At 47.0% G+C, this 27,246-nt stretch overlaps 2 protein-coding genes and 2 non-coding genes across 4 annotated transcripts in view; 1 reads left to right on the top strand and 3 right to left on the bottom strand.

The window, feature by feature from the left end:
- Nucleotides 1–336: 336 nt before the first annotated feature.
- RPS20 (ribosomal protein S20) lies at nt 337–3,830 on the bottom strand. The gene is made up of 4 exons (XM_032970043.2): nt 3,697–3,830; nt 2,342–2,441; nt 1,292–1,365; nt 337–907 (listed from the first exon to the last, which is right to left on the bottom strand). Exons 1-4 carry the CDS (start codon nt 3,697–3,699, stop codon nt 725–727), a joined length of 360 nt encoding a protein of 119 aa, XP_032825934.1. The 5' UTR covers nt 3,700–3,830; the 3' UTR covers nt 337–724.
- Nucleotides 1,779–1,844, bottom strand: LOC116951729 (small nucleolar RNA U54). Its single transcript, XR_004404298.1, has one exon. It is a non-coding gene; the product is annotated as a small nucleolar RNA U54 (small nucleolar RNA).
- LOC116951730 (small nucleolar RNA U54) lies at nt 3,336–3,402 on the bottom strand. Its single transcript, XR_004404299.1, has one exon. It is a non-coding gene; the product is annotated as a small nucleolar RNA U54 (small nucleolar RNA).
- A 13,140-nt stretch (nt 3,831–16,970) lies between the features above and the next one.
- The window catches only part of LOC116951553 (regulating synaptic membrane exocytosis protein 2-like), a 29,884-nt gene continuing 19,608 nt past the window's right edge, over nt 16,971–27,246 (top strand). The window contains exons 1-2 of the mRNA XM_032970268.2: nt 16,971–17,208; nt 18,196–18,302. The gene's annotated coding sequence lies outside the window, so the exon portion shown is untranslated. The remainder of the gene's footprint in view (nt 17,209–18,195; nt 18,303–27,246) is intronic.

Here is a 27,246-nt window from a genome sequence, read left to right as displayed (position 1 = left end):
AAAGTTTCATAGCTTATTGGATTCTTCCAGTCTAAATATTCTGATTCTGAGGCCTGCACACGCAGAGAGTTGAGGCATGTGCATCGCTGCTGGATAGCCAACAGATCATAGCAGTCCACCAGTGGACACGAGCATTTATTAGTTTAATTGGTATACAAATAATCCATTAAGTTAAAGTCTTAACTTATTTAAATAAATAAAAACAATAAAATAAGTTTTCATGTCAGCAAGAGCCTGGCGTTTCAGCCAACTGGCTTTTTCACAAATGTATGCTTTACATGATCGGAATTAAGAAAAACACACCAAACACCATCAGCCAACAAGCAAACAAGGCACTTCAACATTTTCCATTTTTATTTTTCAAATTCTTTTAACAAATGCACGTGGCATCGGTACTCCACTGCTCGATGGCACTCGGGGTTTTCCGCTCACAGGCGGAATCTCCGCTCACTGCCCGAAGCAACATCCCGCGTCAGAGTACAACGCGGACACTGTTGTGTGCACGCGCGCGTGATGCTTACTCAGCGTGGGTTTGGTGTACACAATGGTTTGGTATACACAATGCGCGAGTACGTGGCCACGCAGGCCCACCTGAGCGTTCGTTCACGTACTCAAACGCACAAGCACGCGCTTACACGAGCGAGCAAACGAGCGAGCGTTGGGGGTGGGGTGAGCGATCGGGTGGGTGGGTGAGTGAGCGAGCGAGTCATCATCGGGCTGGAGCCTAAGCGTCGGCGATGGTGACCTCCACTTCGACGCCCGGCTCGATGCTGATGGAGGTGATCTGCTTGACGATCTCGGAGGGGCTGTGCAGGTCGATGAGCCGCTTGTGGATGCGCATCTGGAAGCGATCCCACGTCTTGGAGCCCTCACCGCACGGGGTCTTGCGCGTTGTGATGCGCAGCACCTGCACAAAGCAGCGACGTCATCACCACCATCACCACCACCACCACCATCGCTGTCGTCATTATCACCAGCCGTGAACTATCCCACCGCCGAATGTGGAGACCTCCCAAAACCATCGCCAGCTTTCACGGGAGGGGGATATGTGTTCCCGATTCTCAGAACAATCCGATCTCAAGTTTTGTTCCGCGTAGTTTTTTGCACGGTGAAACCAAACCTTGCACTTGTTCCAGACACCCAGACATAGTCTTATAAAGCAGAAGCAGAGAAGTTGTGCAACCAGAACTGCAAAGACCGACTATCTGCCTGGAAGAAAAAAAATAATACATGGAAAGTGGATAAATCAAGCAAGAAGAAATCAGCGAGCAACTGGTGCAGGAGGCCCCACCTTGGTGGGCATGCGGACCGGTCCCTTCACGCGAAGGTTCTTGTCCTTGGCGCCACGGATGAGGTCGGCGCAAACTGCGCAGCAGAGGGAGACGCCCCGGGGAGAGAAATTATTAAGACAGCAAAACGCAGTTATTGCCAATAAAGTGAGCGCACCGCACACACCTCCTCGCACCTGCGCAAGTTAACATTGTACATGTACGGCCCTCTTGTCACTCCACCACTGGATCAGACCGTGCGAGTTATTTGACCATACTTCAACGTCAACCACAGGTCACTGGGTTCATAGTGCGGCATGCTGTGGCACCACGGAACATGTTCCTGCAAATAATTATCACGAGTCGAGCGCCTATCGGTGAATGCAAGCACCCACTGTAATAGACGAATCAACATTTCGTTGATTGGCTTCCCACAAAGCGGTAACCATTTAATCGGCCGCGGAGGGATGATAAGTCGGCACACACGAGCGGTGGGGGGGGGGGGGGGGTGTTTGGCTCAGAATAGCGTATAGGTGAATCACTGTGAATCATAACTGTCGTTTGTCCTCATCGCCAAACGCCGCTCGCTATTACCGCGTCAACTCTGCTAACCGTGTTAACAACACCTTGTGAGACTAACGATCCCCTGTTCAAATGTTACCATTGTTAGAAATACCTGTAATAAAGATGTAATTTTTTCTAGATACCTGTCAACACTACCCGTTTCTAAAGACACCTGCCTGAGCACTCTGGATTCTGGCTTAATGCTACCTTCAATGTTACGTTTTCGAAAGTTACCAGCGCTCTGATGTTGTGTCAATTGGGAAGCACCAAAACAATGTGTTAACTGGTGAGTGGCGTCAGGTGAGTCCATTGCTGGCGAATGGAGGATCAGGTGAGTATATAGTATCATGTCACACAATTTATAGGACGGACTGCCCACCAGTAAAAAAATAAGAGGGTCACACTACATGGGGATGTTTGGCCATGAATTCCATTAGCGGGCGCGTTTGGCTTCATATCCACAACTCAACGCTCCGCACAGATGGATTCAAGCATCCACGGCCACTCACCCTTCTCCAGAGACTTGACATTGCGGCTCGTGAGGGTGATGCGGATGCGATGGATGGACACCTCCGAGTCCACGGGAGCCTTGCCTGCGTCTTTGTATGCCTGGCGAAGTCACACACACACACGGGTTACACACTACTGTATATCCAACACATAACATCATACATGTACAGCAAGACGGCCCTTGCCTATGAACACCCGGGAGTACTCCAGCATTAGTTCAAGTAAGCCTAACTGCTGATGCGACGACGAATCCCAAAAACAGGCCCAGTTTGCTCGCATTAATCCGAAGCTGCTTAAATTATGCATTCCCAGACGCCTGGGAATGCATAATGTATCAATTATTTATATTCATGTCGAGAGGCGAATTTGGGGAAGGTTACACTTCTGCACAGCTGGGGAGATTAGTCCGTTAAGTAAACTAAAAATACAACACAGTAAAGCACTTTTAAACTTATCAGCTCGTTTCTGTGCATGACGCCAATCATATATAATTGTATTTGAATAATTGAATAGATTAATTCATGTTAATTGCATCCCACAACGCTTGACAATAATTCAGTGGTTCTTAACCTTTACTGCTGCAGCCTTGCATCCCTTTGGTTCTAAATCGTAAAAAAAATATACGTAGGTTTGATGAAACAAAGTTGTAACTTAACGTGCCGAATTTGCGTTTCGATTGATTTACCTTCGAAAACAAAATGCGGCCATGCCTCGCACCCCCAGAAAGGGAATCTCGCACCCCCCAGAGTAAGAACCACTACAATAATTGTACCCAGGGGCCGAACGATACAAAGAGCTACGACAAATAAAATGAAAACCGACGGAACTTAAAAGTAAAAAAAAAATAGCACAAAACATTTATAGGAACACAAAGTTGTCAAATCCTAGACCAAACTTTGGATCTTCTTGTTTATCCCACACATCATTTTATCGACCGCGGCAGGGGATGATGGATGTTCGGGTCGATTGAACACGCGTGCTGTAGTTGGGTGCGTTTGGCTCAGAATAGCGTATAGGTGAATCACCGTAAATTCATAGCTGTGGTTTGTCCTCACAGCCAAACGCCGCTCGCAACCACCAACGGGTTAACGTATCCCTTATATAAACATATATATTTTTTAAAAACCGCGGGGAGAAAGCGCGCCTCTTAACAACGCCTGCTGCCCAGGGTTCGCGTCGCAACAGAGGCACGGGGCTCCGGCCATCCTAGCAGCGCGCACGCCGCTAGGCCGCAATGGCGGACACATTCGTTAAAATTCAACACCGCCACCACGTCAAACTTCCACCGCTCGATACACCGAACACCTTTCGAGGCGATCGCGAGTGTGCTGGGAACGTGGCGAGAGACGCTCACCATCGTGACCGCCGGCCGACGTATTCGTCACAGACAATGAGGCGAACTCTTTGAAGCGACGAACAGCGGTGAGCCGGGGACGCTTCTCGCGCCTCGTGCCGCTGAGCGCGGGGGGCTGCTTGGGAAAGGGGCGGCGTCACGTGACGCGGCGGCTTTTATAACGAAGGGGGATGGGGTGGTGCGGGGAGGAGGCGGGGCAGCCAGGGGTTCCGTGACATCACCGCGCAACGTAGACAGGCGGCGGCCATCTTACGTGAGGGTACGGGAGATATGGGGGGGGGAGGGGGAGTCAAAAAAGTGTTGGGTGCCGCGGCCATCTTACGTGAGGGTACAAGCGATGTGGGAAGGATCACCGGTTGTTGGGCACCGCGACCATCTTACGTGAGGGTACGGGAGATATGGGGGGGGGGAGTCAAAAAAGTGTTGGGTGCCGCGGCCATCTTACGTGAGGGTACGGGAGATGGGGGGGGTCTTTGGTTAAGAGTGTTGGGCGCCGCGGCCATCTTACGTGAGGGTACGGGAGATTGAGGCGGGGCGGTCATCGGTGAAGAGTGTTGGATGCCGCGGCCATCTTACGTAAGGACTCAGAATGGGGACATTTATTTAGACTGCAGGAGGAAATCCGATGAGCTGTGAAGCTCTTTGCCACAGATGTCAAATGCGGCTCTGGTGAAAGGAGTCGCAGCACGCAGTGAACGGAACGGAGACTGATGGCCCCCACCAAACGCAAAATCATAATATTTAAGAACACTCGTGGAGGAATCTGATGAGCTATAAGGCTCTTTTTTCACAGATGTCCAGTAGGGGGCAGGTAAAAACTTTGCAACAACAAATGATACAAACTACACAATTGGAGTGCAAAGCACAGGAAAGGTAAACAAATCACTTAAATATACATACAAATAAAAAGACACTTTTTTATGACCAGGTAAAACCCACTGAGCTATTAGCTTATTTTTCAGAAGCGACCTGTCGACAAATGATAGCTCAACGAAGTGGCTTATCATGTGGACATTTATAGCAGCACCTCAAAATACTTGTTATAATAATATGTTGAACATCTTTCGCACCTTCTTCTTTGGTTCTTTCGGTAAAGTCACGTAGATAGGTTCAAATAAAATAACAAAAAACATAACCCCCTCTTCCTGATGACGAACGCTTGTGTTGTGAATGAAACGTCGTAGTTTTTTGTTATTTTCTTTTAACCCATCTACGTGACTTTACCGAAAGGCCCAAACAATATGGATTCCTGCAGTCACGAAAGCTTTATGTCAAGGATCAAATAAACTCAACCTCGAATGACACATTCGTCTGTAACACCAACTGAAAAGGGGGGGAGTTTATTAAAGTATATCATAAACAACGTTTCGGACAACGGCCCGAATTCAGAGCATAACATAAAACTAAATGGCTGTACTAGCTGCTTTATTTTCAGTGCAATAAAAACATGAATGGGACTGCGTTGACGAACAAGCACACGTTTAAACGGAACATTCCCGCCGTGAAACGTATTACAAAGTACAGGAAAGGTAAACAAATCACTTAAATATACATACAAATAAAAAGACACTTTTTTATGACCAGGTAAAACCCACTGAGCTATTAGCTTATTTTTCAGAAGCGACCTGTCGACAAATGATAGCTCAACGAAGTGGCTTATCATGTGGACATTTATAGCAGCACCTCAAAATACTTGTTATAATAATATGTTGAACTTCTTTCGCACCTTCTTCTTTGGTTCTTTCGGTAAAGTCACGTAGAATGAGAATAAAATAATAAATTGATAAAATAAAATAACACAATAAAATTCTCACGACGTTTCGGCCACAACACAAATTCTTTCGCACCGTACGGAGCCAACCGTGCAAAACAGAGGTGCGGGGGAAGGACAACAAGCTAAACACGAAAAGCAGTTCTAAAGAAATGAGTTTTCGATCTAAATTTCAAAGCACAAAGCTCCAGTGGCTTCCTAATATCGGAAGGAATCCAGTAACAGCCCCATTTACGTTCCCCCTTTTACGTCGTTTCGCAAACACGTCGTCACTTTATTAATGCCACTACCTGATTTGCGTCACCGCAACCCACATTTACGTCGCTGACAGCATTGTGTGTCCTTTCTCGTATGCGTCACCTCTCAGTCTTCGCCTCCACGACCCACCCTTCTAGAATGGCTTTGATTTACGTCGTTTCGATATTCGTCATCTCACCTTTTAGGGACGCATTCCCGACGTTGACCCGGGGTATTACTGCATAAGCAAAGGCGCCAACTCCTGCAGTTTCACCGATATGTTTATGTTTTCACTTTTAAGGAAGGAAATTAATTATACAATCAAATCGTATAATTTCTGCTCATTCACAGCTTGGTCAACTCCCTTCACTGCCCCCTCCATCACTTCCCCATTAAACCAAAAACACAGAACACAGAGCTTACTTGCGCGTGTGCCTAACCTCTTCTGGCGCCTCCTGCTCCCACATGTGTTTATGTCACTGTTAGATTAGCACGGTCGGCTACGTACGGTGCGAAGGAAGTTCAACAGCTTACGTGCACCTGCACCTAACTTTTTTCCGCATTACATTTACACTGGTTTTGGCTCGCGTGTGTTTCCTTTTGGGCTGTCAAATACCTCGTTTGGTAGTTGCGCAATATTCCCTAAAGATCCTTGTCTCGTTCTCTGCAATATATTTTTTTGTCTTTGTTGTTGTTGATGCTGTGCTCACGCACCACGGGATCTCCGTGGTGCGCGAGTCCTTTCGCACTCACAACTGACGCCCCTGTCATTACCTCCCATGGCCATCAGTCCCTTCGCACTCACAACTGACGCCCCTGTCATTACCTCCCATGGCCATCAGTCCCTTCGCACTCACAACTGACTCCCCTGTCATTACCTCCCATGGTCACCAGTCCCTTCGCACTCACAACTGACTCCCCTGTCATTACCTCCCATGGCCATCAGTCCTTTCGCACTCACAACTGACTCCCCTGTCATTACCTCCCGTGGCCACCAGTCCCTTCACACTCACAACTGATGCCCCTGTCATTACCTCCCGTGGCCACCAGTCCCTTGGCACTCACAACTGATACCCGTGTCATTACCTCCCGTGGCCACCAGTCCCTTGGCACTCACAATTGATACCCGTGTCATTACCTCCCGTGGCCACTAGTGCATTCGTACTGAAAGCTGGCCTCCCTGTCATTACCTCCCGTGGCCACCAGTCCCTTGGCACTCACAATTGATACCCGTGTCATTACCTCCCGTGGCCACCAGTCCCTTCACACTCACAACTGATACCCGTGTCATTACCTCCCGTGGCCAGCAGTCCCTTTGCACTCACAACTGATACCCGTGTCATTACCTCCCGTGGCCACCAGTCCCTTCACACTCACAGCTGATACCCGTGTCATTACCTCCCGTGGCCACCAGTCCCTTGGCACTCACAACTGATACCCGTGTCATTACCTCCCGTGGCCACCAGTCCCTTGGCACTCACAATTGATACCCCTGTCATTACCTCCCGTGGCCACTAGTGCATTCGTACTGTAAGCTGACCTCCCTGTCATTACCTCCCGTGGCCACTAGTCCCCTCCCACCGCATGCAGGCTCCATTGTCATTACACAAGAATAATATCCTTACACGTACATACATGGAAACGGGATCATTCGTGTAACGGATCAAATAAATATTCTTTGGGTCTTTAGGTAAAGTCACGTAGATAGGTTCAAAGAAAATACCAAAAACATAACCCCCTCTTCCTGATGACGAACGCTTGTGTCGTGATTGAAACGTCGTAATTTTTGTTATTTTCTTTTAACCCATCTACGTGACTTTACCGAAAGGCCCAAACAATATGGATTCCTGCAGTCACGAAAGCTTTATGTCAAGGATCAAATAAACTGAACCTCGAATGACACATTCGTCTGTAACACCAACTTAAAAGGGGGGGAGTTTATTATATACTTTATATCATAAACAACGTTTCGGACAACGGCCCGAATTCAGAGCATGACATAAAACTAAATGACCGTACTAGCTGCTTTATTTTCAGTGCAATAAAAACATGAATGGGACTGCGTTGACGAACAAGCACACGTTTAAACCGAACATTCCCGCCGTGAAAAGTATTACCATTGCGCTGCAACAACAACAAAAAGAGCACACATTTATACATAGTACAACATTTCAGATCCTCCTCCTCCTTCGTGTCGCTTGTCGAAAACGTTCGTCCCCAAAATATTGACTTTTCCCCGAGTAACACAGCGGGCACGTTGTGCTTGTTATTCCGTGCTGCGTTATACGCAATCGGATGAGTGTGGCTCGATTCCAAAGCGCGATTTGATTCAGAGGGTCGCACGAAGTCTGTCCGCTTCAGCTTGCCTCCTCTGGTCATTAACAATCCTCACGGCAACAAACAGAGGCGCGACGTCACGAGTAATCGCATCCTAGCTGCGCGCACAATGCGACGTGCATTCGTATAATGAGGCGGTGTCTGAAAATTCAGCAGCTTCAACTGTGGGTGCAGCTTTCATGCACCAAAAATAAACTATGCCTTAGGGGCCGTCCGTAAATGACATCACGCGATTTTGGACGATTTTTGACCCCCCCCCATCCATCATCATACGGCGTCACAAAAAGTCAGACCCCCCCCTCAAATGTGACGTCACAAAGCTCTGCCACCCCCCCCCCCAAAAAAAAGATATAAAACATGCTTCAAATCGCTTTAAACTATTGTGATTGTAGTGCATATTTAATGTGGCGCTGCATTCTGATGTTGTAGGAGAACAGATTGATTAAAAAGTCTATTTAATTAAGTAGAACGTGTTGTCTACATTTATTTAAAGTTGCGCATTTTGATGTGACGTCACATTTCTCAACCCCCCCCCCCCCCTTGTCACACATCGTCACAAATGTCTGACCCCCCCCCACCCCCAGGTGCGTGACGTCATTTATGGACGGCCCCTTAACCTAAACGGAGCAATGAGTCTGACGCGTCTTTGACGTGTCTTAAAAAAAACTGTTTCTTTTATTTCTTAGTTGCACAAAAAGAACGCTTTCCAAAGTCACATCTCGTTTTTACTTAATCACGTTATCGCACATGGTCATAAGACTGTGTCCACTCGCTCCATTTTAGGGTCCTCTTGCTGGCTTCGGTTTTACTACCAGACAGGAAGTGAAGACCACCAGAGGCCGGAAATGAATGAAATAGATCATGGGACCTCCTTTGCCAGTAGCAAAATAGGATAATAGTTTTTTTTTTACCCTTTTATCTGACCGCAGGTATTGTGGTTAATGCAGACATGATCCCTTGTTAAAAGGTGTCAGTTTTGTTGCCAGATAAAAGGGTAAAAAAACCTATGATCATATTTTGCTACTGGCAAAGGAGGTATCATGATGTAAATGCTTCTCCCGAGCTCTCAATACTCTGATAGTGCGTTGTCTTTGAGTTGTGCGCCTTTTGGCGTCATCTGGTCGAACAGCATGTGAGACTGGGCTCTAACAATAGCTGTCTCTGGTGTGGACCAATCAATTTCAAGGACAATGCATACATTATCAGAGTGCTGGTTTTTTGCATTTTGACCGAAGGTATTGTGGTTAATGCAGACATGATCCATTGTAAAAAGGTGTCAGTTTTGTTGCCAGATACAAGGGTGAAAAACCCATTATCAATGAAGTAGAGCTTTATCCAGTGATGCAGCGTCAGACTCATCGTTCCATTTAAATGAAGGCGTAGTTTATTTTTGGTACATGGTAGCTGTGCCTTACAGTTGAAGCAGCTGAATTCAACAACAGCAATCACAACAAGCGCCTTTCGCCACTAGGTGACGGTGTAAACGGTGCTTTGTGCCAGGCTAGGTGCACTTTGAGGCTATCGCGTGAAGTGTCGAAGGCCCTCTGCTGGTAAGAGGTCACGGGACAGACCCAGGTGCTTATGGGTTGGCAGTGAGATTATTTCGACTATTTTGGTGCGATGAATTGTCCAAATGAAGGGCTACTTTGTTGAACTATCATTTGTGGCCAGGTCACTTCTGAAAAATAAGTTAATACCTCCGTGGGCTTTGCCTGGTAGGATGGGGATGGTTTACTTTCATTTGCATGTGTTTGGGTGAGTTGTTTACCTTTCTTGTACTTTGCACTACCATCATGTTTTTCTACTGTTTGTTGTAACATTGTTACCCGCTCCAAACTGGACATCTGTGAAAAAGAGCGTTATAGCTCATCGGAATTGGACAGTGTAAATATTCTGATTCTGACTGAAATAACTGGCAGATGCACGAACTGTGCTTCCCACTATGTAAACTTTCTGCGTTTTATCCGCCCGGCGCTCCGCTCGTTGTTGTGAGCGTCACTCCTCTGCCCTCCATTATTACTGGAGGGCGACTGCCTCCAACTACTGGACATCTGTGAAAAAGAGATGTTATAGCTCATTGGATTCCTCCAGTATAAATACATATTCTGAACTCTCCAGAAGAGTCCTTCACGAGCCTCCTCCACAGAGGCCGATCTTGACACCGCTGGTAACACTCAGCTCTACATCCTCCTGTACCGCATCAGCTCCATCTCTTCTCTAGCCCATGCCGCGCCCGTTTCGCCCCCTTTATCAGGCCAAACAGAAGCTGCTTGGGCCTCTTAAGACACATAAACTGGTGGGCTGACATACGTTATTGGCAAGAGCGCCAACTCTTCAATATTCATCATAATAATAAAAACAATATTGTATTTAGATGCATTCTCATAATTAATGTACTGCTGTGATAGGGAACTGAGTTTATTGTCAAGGCAGTGTTCCATTATTTGGGTCGCACAATGCACGCGCTGACGGTGTTGGTAATCGCCATATTACCACACGGATCCGGTGACAATTTAAGTTTGGGCCAACGGCTCGGACCACATGCTCACGTTGTTCCAATGTTGGGCCAACGTTGGCATGTTTCCTGGGTCAGCGCTGCACATGATTGGAATGACACCGAGAGAAGGTGGGAACCGCGGGGATGAGCGAACACAACGGAACCGATGAAGAGGAGTAAATGAGCTCACGCAGGAACTGCTTTTGGTTGTGTTTTAGTTTGTCGTCCTTACCCCGCAACCTCCGATTGGCACACGGTTGGCTACGTACGGCGCGAAGGAAGTTCAATGTACATACGATGCAAATGGGATGATGGCCAATTAATGAGACTCACCGCTCCATCTCTGTGCAGTGAGAGCCGTCCATAGTGGGGGTGCGGGGCTCTGGGCAAATCACTCTGTATAGGGTCCCCTAACGCCTTCAAATTGAACCGCGAGTATTACATCTGACACCGTGACGTCGAAGAACCTCCCCCCCCCCCTCATAAAAAGCGCGGGGCCCTGGGCGATCGCCCTCATTCGCCGTGCCCCAGGGACGATTCTGCTCGCAGGAAAGGAATGAGATGGATGGTGAGGATGCTCAGGAGGTATTTGACCGCGAATGATGGCACAGACGGAGTGGGGGAGGCCTATAATCCAGAAGTGGATAAACAACGATTTCTGCGATTGCTCATGATGACGAGTGCTGGCCACGATTGAGAGAGTATGTCTCACCAATATGGGACGGGAATGGAGAGAGAGACAAAAATCGTCCGCCTTTCTCGACAAGGGTGACAGGCTCGTAAAATGCCACTGTGGAGCCACCCGAGCTGGGACGGATTGACGGCGATGGAGCGTTCGATTCCGCGTGTGCGTTCGCCAATTCAGATGTTCCACAAATAAAGCCCCAGCGCGTTCCAAAAATATGCACAATCACCAACAAAATGACACCGTTTACGTATTATTAGAATGATTTTGGCAATTGCTGGCTGTGACGTTGCCTAATTTGAGGAACTGCCCATCGGTAGTCGAGTGAGACATTGAGTTGCGGCCAGAATTAGACGGAGTGTTTTTTTTTGTTATTGTTGGAAGGCGTTAGCGGATTTAGCTCCCCACCTCTCTACCTCCCCCCCCCCACCTTTCTATCCCCCCCACTTCTCTATTCCTCCCCCCCCACCATTCTATCCCCCACCTCTCTACCCCCCCCCCCCCCGCCCCACCTACAGTGAGGGAAAAAAGTATTTGATCCCCTGCTGATTTTGTACGTTTGCCCACTGACAAAGAAATGAACAGTCTATAATTTTAATGGTAGGTTTATTTGAACAGTGAGAGACAGAATAACAACAACAAAATCCAGAAACATGTTATAAATTGATTTGCATTTTAATGAGGGAAATAAGTATTTAACCCGTTCTCAATCAGAAAGATTTCTGGCTCCCAGGTGTCTTTTATACAGGTAATGAGCTGAGATTAGGAGCACACTCTTAAAGGGAGTGCTCCTAATCTCAGCTTGTTAACTGTATAAAAGGCACCTGTCCACAGAAGCAATCAATCAATCAGATTCCAAACTCTCTACCATGGCCAAGACCAAAGAGCTCTCCAAGGATGTCAGGGACAAGATTGTAGACCTACACAAGGCTGGAATGGGCTACAAAACCATTACCAAGCAGCTTGGTGAGAAGGTGACAACAGTTGGTGCGATTAATCGCAAATGGAAGAAACACAAAAGAACTGTCAATCTCCCTCGACTTGGGGCTCCATGCAAGATCTCACCTCGTGGAGTTGCAATGATCATGAGAACGGTGAGGAATCAGCCCAGAACTACACGGGAGGATCTTGTCAATGATCTCAAGGCAGCTAGGACCATAGTCACCAAGAAAACAATTGGTAACACACTATGCTGTAAAGGACTGAAATCCTGTAGCGCCCGCAAGGTCCCCCTGCTCAAGAAAGCACATATATATGCCCGTCTGAAGTTTGCCAATGAACATCTGAATGATTCAGAGGACAACTGGGTGAAAGTGTTGTGGTCAGATGAGACCAAAATGGAGCTCTTTGGCATCGACGCAACTCGCCGTGTTTGGAGGAGGAGGAATGCTGCCTATGACCCCAAGAACACCATCCCCACTGTCAAACATGGAGGTGGAAACATTATGCTTTGGGAGTGTTTTTTTCTGCTAAGGGGACAGGACAACTTCACCGTATCAAAGGGACGATGGACGGGGCCATGTACCGTCAAATCTTGGGTGAGAACCTCCTTCCCTCAGCCAGGGCATTGAAAATGGGTCGTGGATGGGTATTCCAGCATGACAATGACCCAAAACACACGGCCAAGGCAACAAAGGAGTGGCTCAAGAAGAAGCACATTAAGGTCCTGGAGTGGCCTAGCCAGTCTCCAGACCTTAATCCCATAGAAAATCTGTGGATGGAGCTGAAGGTTCGAGTTGCCAAACATCAGCCTCGAAACCTTAATGACTTGGAGAAGATCTGCAAAGAAGAGTGGGACAAAATCCCTCCTGACATGTGTGCAAACCTGGTGGCCAACTATAAGAAACATCTGACCTCTGTGATTGCCAACAAGGGTTTTGCCACCAAGTACTAAGTCATGTTTTGCAGAAGGGTCAAATACTATTTTCCCTCATTACAATGCAAATCAATTTATAAAATTTTTGACATGCGTTTTTCTGGATTTTTTAAAATTGTTTTTCTATCTCTCACTATTCAAATAAACCTACCATTAAAATTATAGACTGATAATTTCTTTGTCAGTGAGCAAACATACAAAATCAGCAGGGGATCAAATACTTTTTTCCCTCACTGTATCTATCCCCAATCTCTCTAACCCCAGCTTTCTATCCCCCCCACTTCTCTATTCTCCCCCCCCCACCTTTCTAACCTCCTCCACCACCTCTCTACCCCCCCCCTTTCTATCAAACCCATCCTCTTTGTCCCCCCCCACCTTTCTTCCCCCCTCCCCCCCCCCCCGAGAGTTAGAAAAAAAACCAAAGACCCCCCGTATAGCCTGTAACAGACTGTTGGGGCAAGTGCTGTTAGCGAGCAGCACCTATGAAGGCCGGCACGGCACACGAGGAGGTGGGTGGCCAGCACCACGCCCGGCCGCCTTTGTCTCACCAGTGGGAGACAAAGGCGGCCGAGTGGCGATGTTTACACACCGCACCAGGTACTGATGTACGTGTTGATGATGGTAGTGATGCTGCTGCTATAATGAAGCTATATTAGTCATTGTGATGCTGCTGTGATGACACTGGTGTTTGTGTTGATGATGGTAGTGATGCTGCTGCTATAATGAAGCTATATTAGTAATTGTGATGCTGCTGTGATGACACTGGTATTTGTGTTGATGATGGTAGTGATGCTGCTGCTATAATGAAGCTATATTAGTAATTGTGATGCTGCTGTGATGACACTGATGGATGTGTTGACGATGGTAGTGATGCTGCTGCTATAATGATGCTATATTAGTCATTGTGATGCTGCTGTGATGACACTGGTGTACGTGTTGACGATGGTAGTGATGCTGCTGCTATAATGATGCTATATTTGTAATTGTGATGCTGCTGTGATGACACTGGTGTTTGTGTTGATGATGGTAGTGATGCTGCTGCTATAATGATGCTATATTAGTAATTGTGATGCTGCTGTGATGACACTGGTGTATGTGTTGATGATGGTAGTGATGCTGCTGCTATAATGATGCTATATTTGTAATTGTGATGCTGCTGTGATGACACTGGTGTATGTGTTGACGATGGTAGTGATGCTGCTGCTATAATGAAGCTATATTAGTAATTGTGATGCTGCTGTGATGACACTGATGGATGTGTTGATGATGGTAGTGATGCTGCTGCTATAATGAAGCTATATTAGTAATTGTGATGCTGCTGTGATGACACTGATGGATGTGTTGATGATGGTAGTGATGCTGCTGCTGCTGCTGCTATAATGAAGCTATATTAGTAATTGTAATGCTGATGCGATGACACTGATGTTTGTGTTGATGATGGTAGTGATAGTGCTATTGTTTGTGATTATTCCGTATTAATGATTGATGGGAGTGATGTTGCTAATATGATGATAGTAGCTCTGTTTATGATGATGGTAGTAGTAGTGACAATGCTGTGTTGATGGTAGTGATGATGATGTTGCTGCTATGATGATAGCGATGATGTGTTGAAGGTTATGATGTTACTGTTATGATGATTGTGATGACGATACGTTTATGATGATGATGGTACTGAAGCTGCTGATATGATGATCGTGATGATGCTCTGTTGATGATGATGGTACTCGAAGTGACGATGCTTTGATGATGATGATGATGGCAGTGATCCTGCTGCTATGATGATGATAGTGATGATGTGCTGAAGGTTGTGATGTTACTGCTATGATGATTGTGATGACGATGCTTTGATGATGATGATGATGATGGCAGTGATCCAGCTGAAAAATGATGATGATAGTGATGATGTGTTGAAGGCTGTAATGTTACTGCTATGATAATTGTGATGACGATGCGTTGATGATGATGATGATGGCAGTGATCCTGCTGAAAAATGATGATGATAGTGATGATGTGTTGAAGGTTGTGATGTTACTGCTTTGATGATGATGGTAGCAATACTTCTATGATGACAGTGATGATGATGTGGTGATGATGATGATGATGCATCTGCTATGATGATGGTTATGCCGCTGCTATGATTATGATGATGGTAACCGTGATCGTGTTGAGGGTTGGTCGCATCACCCGGCCCGGATCGCGCAGTCACTGGACCGGAGCGCGAGTCGTGACCACCGTGGCTCCACGGGGTTTTAACGGGGAACTCGGTGTACAAGGGGGTGGGGTGTGTGACATGTGTACATGTGCACGTGTGTACACAGGTGAATGTTCACGGTGTGCATGTCATTACAGGTGTGTATGTAGGAGTGTGTACATCACCTCTGGGGAGACAAAGGCGGCCGGGAGCCATGTTGGCCACCCACCCCCTCGTGTGCCGGGTGTACACACGCGTGTACACATCCCCGGTGTACATATACACACAACAACAACAACAACCGCCATTCGCCACGAAGTGGCGGTGACGTCACCACGACGCTTGTGCCAGGCCATGTGCACCTTGAGGCCACGTGAAGTGTCGAACGCCCGCTGGCAGGAGGTCACGGGGCAGACCCAGGTGCCACGGGTCGACTGACTGAGATGACTGAGATGACTGGCTGATGCACCACCTGTGCCCCCTACTGTGCCAACCTGCTGTGCTTTAGCCACCCGGCGCTCCGCTCGTTGTTGTGAGCGTCGCTCCTCCGCCCTCCGTTGTTGTTGGAGGGCGACTGCCTCCAACTGCCCAGTAGCATCCTTCACGAGCCTCCTCCACAGAGGCCGTTCTTGACACCGCTGGTACCAGTCATCGGCAAGTCCACTCAGCTCCACGTCCTCCTGTACCACGTCACTCCATCTCTTCTCTAGCCCGTGCCGCGCCCGTTTAGCCCCCTCGATCCGGCCGAACAAAAGCTGTTTCGGCAGGCGGTGGCTGGGCATGCAGGCTACATGACCCAGCCAACGCAGCCTTCCCCGCCGGAGGAGCTCACCGATGGGACCTTGCCCAGATGTTTCAAGGATTTGTGAGCTCCTCACACAATCCAGCCTGGTTAAACCCAGGATGGATCGTAGACAGGCCAGGATAAATGTTTCTAACCGGCGAAGATGTTCCATTAAGGGGGTCCACGTTTCGCAAGCGTAGAGAAGGGAGGGAATGACCGTGGCCGAGAAGACCTGAAGCTTAGTGCGGAGCGACAAACCAGGTAGCTTCCACACAGCGTTACGCAACCGATGAAAAGATATTGCCGCTCAACTGATTCGGAGTGAGACCTCTGCTGTTAAACTGGAGCCGGTCATAAGCACACTGCCAAGGTATGGGAAACTCTCCACTCTCTCCACAACTGCCCCATCACCGATTGGGAGTTGTGGGGGTGGAGTGTCCGATGGTACAAAATACCCAGGCAGGTGCTTAGTTTTGGTGGGGCTGATGGTAAGGCCCCATCTCTTAGTGGCACGCTCCAGTCTTAGCAGCAGCGTCTCCAACAGCGTGTACACACATACACACATATACACACACAGACACGTGTACACACACACGTGTACACACACACACGTGTGTACACACACGTGTACACACACACGTGTACACACACACGTGTACACACACACACTTGTACACACACACACACGTGTACACACACACGTGTACACACACACATCGCGTTCGGCAAGTCGCGTTATTTTCATTGCTTCGCTCTCTCTCCTCCGTCTGGCTCCGCGGGTGGTCGCCAAGGCAACCGCGCGATGAGCGTTTCCCTGGCGACGAGGCGCGCGGATGCTGGTCCGCGGGTCACGTGACCCCCCCACCACCCGCCCTACTCCTCCTCCTCCTCCTCACCACCACCACCATCACCACCCCTCTCAAGCCCCAACACTCCTCTCCCACCTCACCGTCTCCCTCCCCATCCATCTCCATCCTTCCCTCCCTCTCTCTCTCCACACACAGCGCACACAGCACACACACCGCGCGCGCTCTCTCGCGACACTTGCGTGCGGATATCCATGGGAGACGGGTGCACAACGCAGCCACCACCACCACCACCACAGACGGTGGTTGTTGTGACGGCGTCTGCACGGTGTGTATTCTACAAACGTCGAGTTTTTGGGGAGGGGGGGGGTGGTAGTGGCGAAGGGGAACATTTGATGTTTGGATAATTTAACAAGAACAAAAAAAAATAACTAATTTTATTGTCGATTAGAAAATGACATTGATCTGTTTTTGTTTAGTTCGTCTTTATGATATATGTTGTTTTACACGTAGTTTCTGTGCCGTTCCGTCGTGCTGTGCTGCACGGATGCAGTTGTCTAATAACCATGTTAACACTATAGCAATTTAAATGTATCCTGCATCATCATCATCAGCAGCAGCAGCGTGAGCCTTGATCTATCCACTGTTGAATGAAGTCCTCTCCTCCTCCCCCTGCTCCCTCTTACGATCCACCCCGCGATGTCTATCTATGGATCCATCCAGCACCCCTTCACACACTCCGTCTCCACGGTGAACGTCTCCTCCCTCCCCTCTCTCTCTCTCGTTCTCTGTCGCGTGGCTCCACATCTCCTTTGGCCGCCGCCGTCAGCACATTTAAAATTGTGTTTTTTTTGTGTGTGTGTGTGGATTTGCTCTCCAACACACAAAACCGCTGTGTGCTCTCCTAGTAACGAATTGGCATGTTCCGTTTACGCGACACACCTTAACGAATTGTCGGGTGGCGGCGGGTTTGACGACACACACACACACAAAAAACAACCTCCACTATGGATGACATTGGTCGCGAAAGTCTCCGACGCGTTAAACCGACACCGCCGCCAATTCTTCACCGATCGCATTTTCGCAGTCATACATTGAGCAACGGAACTGCGATGTCTATCGCTGCCGTCTCTCGCCCTGGGAGAGAGACGGACGCGACAAACATCAGCGGCGTGCGGAGCAAAGCGCTAGGCGGAGGTGGCGATTGTATTGGGGGGGGGGGTGGGAGGCCTTCATCCAGCAGTGGATTGAACATGGCTGATGGTCATTATTAATTTCTCTCCCCCCCCCCCGCCCCCCCCCGTCTCAACTCCAGCACGACGACGCCTCCCTCGCCTCCCCCACGTCTAAGGGCGGCGTGTCTGAGTACAGTACAACGGCGTGGAGAGACGGACACGAGGAGCGAGACGCAGCAGACACGAGGTGAGAGAGAGGGAGAGAGAGAGAGAACGTCGTTGATGGCTTCCGTTCATCTTCAAAGGATCGTAGATACTCATCATACATTCTGGGGGGGGAGGGAGGGTGGGTGGGTGGGTGAGCGATCGAGCGGTGGCGCAGTGGTTAGCGCGCTGTGCTCTAAGAACCCCGGCACAACCTTCGTTCGATTCCCAACCGCCGCCGATAATCTCTCCCCCCACCCACCCTTCACGAACCCGCACTGACCAGCGCGGTGAAGTATGGTCAAACAACACCGCCCCCAGCCCCCCCCCCCCATCCCATCCATCCCATGAGTGACACGGCGTGGAGGGGGGAGGGGGCTTTAAATACCCGTCGGCCCCGTGACCGAAGCATCGGACGTGCGCTCGATGGCACTCAGATCGCGGGAAGCTAAGCAGGTTCGAGCCTGGATCGGGATTGGGTGTGCGACTACCACCGTGCAAAGACAAAGATCCCCCGTGTAGCCTTCAACAGAATGTTGGGGCAAGTGCTGTTAGCGAGCAGCACCTATGGAGGCCGGCACGGCACACGAGGGGGTGGGTGGCCAGCACTACGCCCCGGCCGCCTTTGTCTCACCACTGGCGATGTTCACACACCGCAGCGGGTACTCGTTTTGAGGCTGAGTCGACCTAGGGGAGGCCCAGGACCGGTTCAGATAATCGTCACATGTGGTGTTGGCCGTGCGCGGGAATCGAATTCGGGTCGCCGGGTTCGCGGCGCAGCGTAGCGCTAACCGCTCCACCACCGCTCCCCACCTACCACCGTGCACCCCAGGTGTTATAGGCGTATTCCAGGCAGTGCCGTGGCGGTCAGCAGAGGGCAGTGCGGCCCAAAGTCAACTGTTGTGTTGTGCTTCTATGTTGCCGTACCTACGATGTAACCCGCCTTCACCTTGTGAACCATACCACGAGGGTCAGGTCAGAAGGTCAAGTTTGCCGGGCACGACGATAGCATCAGTGACTCGGGGCACGCACGACGGGCGTGGTGAAGTATGGTTGTGAGCAAACCGCCCACGAGCGACACGAAGAAGTGAACTTCCATCAGTTTAACCAGCGGTGGATTGTAGGCAGCACTGGAGCAGTACAGTTCTCTCTTGCACTTAATCGCGCGGAATTTATTTGACTGATTACGATAATCATGATAATAATACCGATTAAGTGATAGACCCTCAAAGATGCATCGCACACATACTCTTTGGTTCTTTCGGTAAAAGTCACGTGGTAGGTATAAAATAAAATAAATTAAATCGGGCGTTTCGGGCGCAACACAAGTTCCCGTCATCATCAGGTGGAACAACCTCGGCAAGAAACAATTTGCCCAATTCAGCAAAAAAAAATTATTTGTTTCTTGCTGCGGTTGTTCCACCTGGTGACGGGCACTTGTGTTGCGCCCGAAACGCCGTGGTTTAATTTATTTTATACCTACCACGTGACTTTACCGAAAGAACCAAAGAGTATGGATCCCTGCAGTCACAAAAATGCATCACACACACTCATCTAGAATGCATCACACACACACACACATCTAGAATGCATCACACACACATATCTAGAATGCATTACACACACACATCTAGAATGCATCACACACACACAAGTAGAATGCATCACACACACACATCTAGAATGCATCACACACACATATCTAGAATGCATCACACACACATCTAGAATGCATCACACACATATCTAGAATGCATCACACACACACACACATCTAGAATGCATCACACATACACACACATCTAGAATGCATAACACACACATCTAGAATGCATCACACAAAACATATCTAAAATGCATCACACACATATCTAGCATGCATCACACACACATATCTAGAATGCATCACACACATATCTAGAATGCATCACACACACACATCGAGAATGCATCACACACACATATCTAGAATGCATCACACACACATATCTAGAATGCATCACACACACACATATCTAGAATGCATCACACACACACATATCTAGAATGCATCACACACACACATCTAGAATGCATCACACACACACACATCTAGAATGCATCACACACACACATCTAGAATGTATCACACACATATCTAGAATGCATCACACACACACATATCTAGAATGCATCACACACACACATATCTAGAATGCATCACACACATATCTAGAATGCATCACCAACACATATCTAGAATGCATCACACACACATCTAGAATGCATAACACACACATCTAGAATGCATCACACACATATCTAGAATGCATCACACACATCTGGAATGCATCACACACACACTCACATCTAAAATGCATCACACACACATATCTAGAATGCATCACACACACATATCTAGAATGCATCACACACACATATCTAGAATGCATCACACATATCTAGAATGCATCACACACATATCTAGAATGCATCACACACATATCTAGAATGCATCACACACACATATCTAGAATGCACCACACACACACATCTAGAATGCATCACACACACACATCTAGAATGCATCACACATACACATCTAGAATGCATCACACACACATCTAGAATGCATAACACACATATCTAGAATGCATCACACACATCTGGAATGCATCACACACACACACACATCTAAAATGCATCACACACACACATCTAAAATGCATCACACACACACACATCTAGAATGCATCACACACATATCTAGAATGCATCACACACATCTGGAATGCATCACACACACACACATCTAAAATGCATCACACACACATCTAGAATGCATCACACACACATCTAGAATGCATCACACACATATCTAGAATGCATCACACACATATCTAGAATGCATCACACACACACACATCTAGAATGCATAACACACACATCTAGAATGCATCACACACATATCTAAAATGCATCACACACATATCTAGCATGCATCACACACATATCTAGAATGCATGACACACACACACACATATCTAGAATGCATCACACACATATCTAGAATGCATCACACACATATCTAGAATGCATCACCAACACATATCTAGAATGCATCACACACATCTAGAATGCATAACACACACACATCTAGAATGCATCACACACACACACATCTAAAATGTATCACACACACACACATCTAAAATGCATCACACACACACATCTAGAATGCATCACACACATATCTAGAATGCATCACACACATCTGGAATGCATCACACACACACACACACATCTAGAATGCATCACACACACACACATCTAGAATGCATCACACACACATATCTAGAAAGCATCACACACACACACATCTAGAATGCATCACACACACATCTAGAATGCATCACACACACATATCTAGAATGCATCACACACACACACACATCTAGAATGCATCACACACACACATCTAGAATGCATCACACACACACATCTAGAATGCATCACACACACACATCTAGAATGCATCACACACACACACATCTAGAATGCATCACACACACATCTAGAATGCATCACACACACACACACATCTAGAATGCATCACACACACATCTAGAATGCATCACACACACATCTAGAATGCATCACACACATCTAGAATGCATCACACACATATCTAGAATGCATCACACACATATCTAGAATGCATCACACACACACATCTAGAATGCATCACACACATATCTAGAATGCATCACACACATATCTAGAATGCATCACACACACACACATCTAGAATGCATCACGCACATACACATCTAGAATGCATCACACACACACACATCTAGAATGCATCACTCACATACACATCTAGAATGCATCACACACACATATCTAGAATGCATCACACACACACATCTAGAATGCATCACACACACACATCTAGAATGCATCACACACACATATCTAGAATGCATCACACACACACATCTAGAATGCATCACACACACATCTAGAATGCATCACACACACATATCTAGAATGCATCACACATATCTAGAATGCATCACACACACATCTAGAATGCATCACACACACACACATCTAGAATGCATCACACACACACATCTAGAATGCATCACACACACAAGTAGAATGCATCACACACACATCTAGATTGCATCACACACACATCTAGAATGCATCACACACACACACATCTAGAATGCATCACACACACACATCTAGAATGCATCACACACATCTAGAATGCATCACACACATATCTAGAATGCATGACACACACATCTAGAATGCATCACACACACACATCCAGAATGCATCACACACACACACACATATCTAGAATGCATCACACACACATCTAGAATGCATCACACACACACACACATCTAGAATGCATCACACACACACATCTAGAATGCATCACACACACATCTAGAATGCATCACACACATATCTAGAATGCATCACACACACACACGCATCTAGAATGCATCACACACACATCGATGGAACTGGCCACAGCCTTGCGAGTGTTGTGCTTACGCACCTGCCTAAGCCTCTCGCCCAGTGGCTCTTCACCTGTGGTGGCACGCACCCCCTAGGGGTGCGTGATGCCCTTTCTGTGCGTGCAAGACGAGGTCAGCTTTTGTTTTGTTCTAGAAGGTAAATTATCGACACGCAAATTAAGCACGTTAAGTTACAACTTACTTTAATAATAGGATTCTTCCCCTTTTTTCCTGGCAACAAAACGGAAATACTCTATGGTTCTATTCGGCAAAGTCACATAGGTTTACCTACGTAGGTTTACCTACGTGACTTTACTGAATAGAACCAAAGAGTATGGATCCTTGCAGTCACGAAAGCTTCAAATCTAGAAACAAAACGGAAACCCTTTTTTTTACAATTAATCACGTGGTGCATTAACCACAATACTTGTGGCCAAAATGCAACCAAAAACACACTCTGATAATATAGTTACATTGTCCTTGAAACTGATTGTTCCACACGTTTAATGGTTTGGCCATGTTTTTGTTTATTTTAGGACGGAGTTAGACTGATGGCCTAAATCTTAGTTGTCTTGTGGTTGTTGTTGTTGTTTGACTTGCATCCCACTGGGATTTTTGCACACAGCGTTTGTGTACGGTGCTTTTTCAGGAATATTTTGCTGTTTTTTTCCTGGATTTTCTGTTTGCACAGTCACACAAAGTCACTTTAAGATGTTTTCTTGTTCGTGTTTTTTGTTTTGTGTTTGTTGCGGTTGCACCCGATTCAAGAGCCGAATGGCTCACAGGGCTATACCAAATAAATGGAACTAAAAAAAAACTACCAGAGACGGCTTTCGTTGTTCGCGATCGAGAAGCGGAGGCGTGCAAGGCTGCAGTGAAAGGTGACGAATCACTGCTTTCGATGGTGTTTTGGCCTGCTCCTCCATCGTAGGCCTACTCCTCCATCGGTGGGAAAGGTGTGGGGGAGGTAGAGTGGCAGAGGTGGGGGTATTTTTTTTGTTAAAGGAAATAGCCATATTCTTTGGTACTTTCGGTAAAGTCACGTAGATAGAAAAATAATACAAAATGAATAAAAAAAACACTAATGGAGACTGGAGTGAGGGTACTGGCAGTCTATAATGTAGACTGTAGCCTGGTTCATATTCTTAGCTCTTTCGGTAAAGTCACGTTGAAGGGAAACAATAAAATAATAAAATATATATAAAACAATAAATAGGATTGTAACGTGACTTTACCGAAAGAGCTAAGAATATGAATTACTGCAGTCACGAAAGCTTTAAATCAAAAATGTAGCCTGGTTATTGAGTTTGGTGAGTGTACTGGTAGTCTATAATGTAGACTGTAGCCTGGTTATTAAGCTGAGTGAGTGTACTGACAGTCTATAATGTAGACAGTAGTAATGGTTATTAAGCTGAGTGAGTGTACTGACAGTCTATAATGTAGACTGTAGCCTGGTTATTAAGCTGAGTGAGTGTACTGACAGTCTATAATGTAGACAGTAGTAATGGTTATTAAGCTGAGTGAGTGTACTGACAGTCTATAATGTAGACTGTAGCCTGGTTATTAAGCTGAGTGAGTGTACTGACAGTCTATAATGTAGACTGTAGTAATGGTTATTAAGCTGGGTGAGTGTACTGACAGTCTATAATGTAGACTGTAGCCTGGTTATTAAACTGAGTGAGTGTACTGGCAGTCTATAGTGTAGACTGTAGCCTGGTTATTGAGTTTGGTGAGTGTACTGACAGTCTATAATGTAGACTGTAGCCTGGTTATTGAGCTGGGTGAGTGTACTGGCAGTCTATAATGTAGACTGTAGCCTGGTTATTGAGTTTGGTGAGTGTACTGGCAGTCTATAATGTGGACTGTAGCAATGGTTATTAAGCTGGGTGAGTGTACTGACAGTCTATAATGTAGACTGTAGCAATGGTTATTAAGCTGGGTGAGTGTACTGGCAGTCTATAATGTAGACTGTAGCAATGGTTATTAAACTGGGTGAGTGTACTGGCAGTCTATAATGTAGACTGTAGCCTGGTTATTGAGCTGGGTGAGTGTACTGGCAGTCTATAATGTAGACTGTAGCGTGGTTATTGAGTTTGGTGAGTGTACTGGCAGTCTATAATGTGGACTGTAGTAATGGTTATTAAACTGGAGTGAGTGTACTGGCAGTCTATAATGTAGACTGTAGCCTGGTTATTAAGCTGGGTGAGTGTACTGACGGTCTATAATGTAGACTGTAGCCTGGTTATTAAGCTGGGTGAGTGTACTGGCAGTCTATAATGTAGACTGTAGCCTGGTTATTAATCTGAGTGAGTGTACTGGCAGTCTATAATGTAGACTGTAGTAATGGTTATTAAGATGGGTGAGTGTACTGACAGTCTATAATGTAGACTGTAGCCTGGTTATTGAGTTTGGTGAGTGTACTGACAGTCTATAATGTAGACTGTAGCAATGGTTATTAACCTGAGTGAGTGTACTGCCAGTCTATAATGTAGACTGTAGGAATGGTTATTAAGCTGGGCGAGTGTACTGACAGTCTATAATGTAGACTGTAGCAATGGTTATTAACCTGAGTGAGTGTACTGGCAGTCTATAATGTAGACTGTAGCCTGGTTATTAAGCTGGGTGAGTGTACTGACAGTCTATAATGTAAACTGTAGCAATGGTTATTAACCTGAGTGAGTGTACTGACAGTCTATAATGTAGACTGTAGCAATGGTTATTAACCTGAGTGAGTGTACTGACAGTCTATAATGTAGACTGTAGCAATGGTTATTAAGCTGGGTGAGTGTACTGACAGTCTATAATGTAGACTGTAGCAATGGTTATTAAGTATGGTGAGTGTACTGACAGTCTATAATGTAGACTGTAGCAATGGTTCTTAACCTGAGTGAGTGTACTGCCAGTCTATAATGTAGACTGTAGGAATGGTTATTAAGCTGGGCGAGTGTACTGGCAGTCTATAATGTAGACTGTAGCAATGGTTATTAACCGGAGTGTACTGACAGTCTATAATGTAGACTGTAGCCTGGTTATTAAGCTGGGTGAGTGTACTGACAGTCTATAATGTAGACTGTAGCAATGGTTATTAAGCTGGGTGAGTGTACTGGCAGTCTATAATGTAGACTGTAGCAATGGTTATTAACCGGAGTGTACTGACAGTCTATAATGTAGACTGTAGCCTGGTTATTAAGCTGGGTGAGTGTACTGACAGTCTATAATGTAGACTGTAGCAATGGTTATTAAGCTGGGCGAGTGTACTGACAGTCTATAATGTAGACTGTAGCAATGGTTATTAAGCTGGGTGAGTGTACTGACAGTCTATAATGTAGACTGTAGCAATGGTTATTAAGCTGGGTGAGTATACTGACAGTCTATAATGTAGACTGTAGCCTGTTTTTGAAGCTTAATTGCCAATTCTATAAGACTGTCAGCTCGCTGCCGCACTCCGGAAGAACGATGGTCACAGGACGCCAAGCGATTCACTCTCGCAGGGCCCTCCTCCGAATGAGCGTCGAGGGTCAGCGGGTCAGCGGTATTCGGAGGGTGTTGCCATGATCGGGTGCGTTTCGTTTGGAATGAATGAATGTAGAACGCAAGCGAATCGGATATAGAGGAATGATTTGGTCCAGAATGATCTCAACGGGTGTATTCAAAACCTCTTGTGCAGTACTCGGAAAGCCACAAGGTACGAGATAGACACGGGGGGGGTGGGGGGTGGTGTGATTTACTGTACATCTCGCACACACAAAGTTCCCCCATATAGCCTTAAGGGGCAAGTGCTGTTCGCGAGCAGCACCACGCCCGGCCACAGTTTGTCTGCCGAGCGGCGATGTTTACACACCCACACCAGGTACTCATTTTGAGGCTGAGTCCATCCAGGGAAGGACTAGGACCGGTTTAGATAATCGTCACCGGTGTTGGCCGTGAGCCAGAGGCGATCTCGGGTGGCAGGGTTCGACCGCGCAGCGCGCTGACCGCTGCGAGATCGCTCCCCGCCACAAAGACAAAGATCCCACGTATCGCCTGTAACAGTCTTTTGGGGGCAAGTGCTATTTAGCGTGGCACCTACGAAGGCCGGCACGGCACACGAGGGCTGTGGGTGGCCACGCACATATACAGCCAGACACACAGAGTGGGAGATAATTATTGAATCAGCTTGTGAATTAGGAGAATCTATACGTTCATCAGTGACGCATGTGTAAACTGAGACAGGAGAGACGCGGAGAGAGAGAGATATGGAGACACAGTCATGGAGACAAGAGAGCGCGACATGAGTGTATAAAGTGTGTGTCAGTACCCTTATCGGCGGGGAGCGGTGGCGCAGTGGTTAGCACGCTGCGCTACGAACCCGGTTCGATTCTCGCTCACGATAATCGTCGCAATAAGAGTGACGATTTTCTAAACGGGGTCTGGGTCTCCCCTTAGGTCGACTCAGCCTCAAATGAGTGCCTGGTGCGATGTGTA

Source organism: Petromyzon marinus, chromosome 43, assembly GCF_048934315.1.
Source record: "Petromyzon marinus isolate PM22_M1 ecotype Great Lakes invasive population chromosome 43, UKy_Petmar_22M1.pri1.0, whole genome shotgun sequence".
Classification (NCBI taxonomy): domain Eukaryota; kingdom Metazoa; phylum Chordata; class Hyperoartia; order Petromyzontiformes; family Petromyzontidae; genus Petromyzon; species Petromyzon marinus.
Note: the sequence above shows the minus strand (reverse complement) of the source record. Positions and strands in the feature narration are given on the sequence as shown.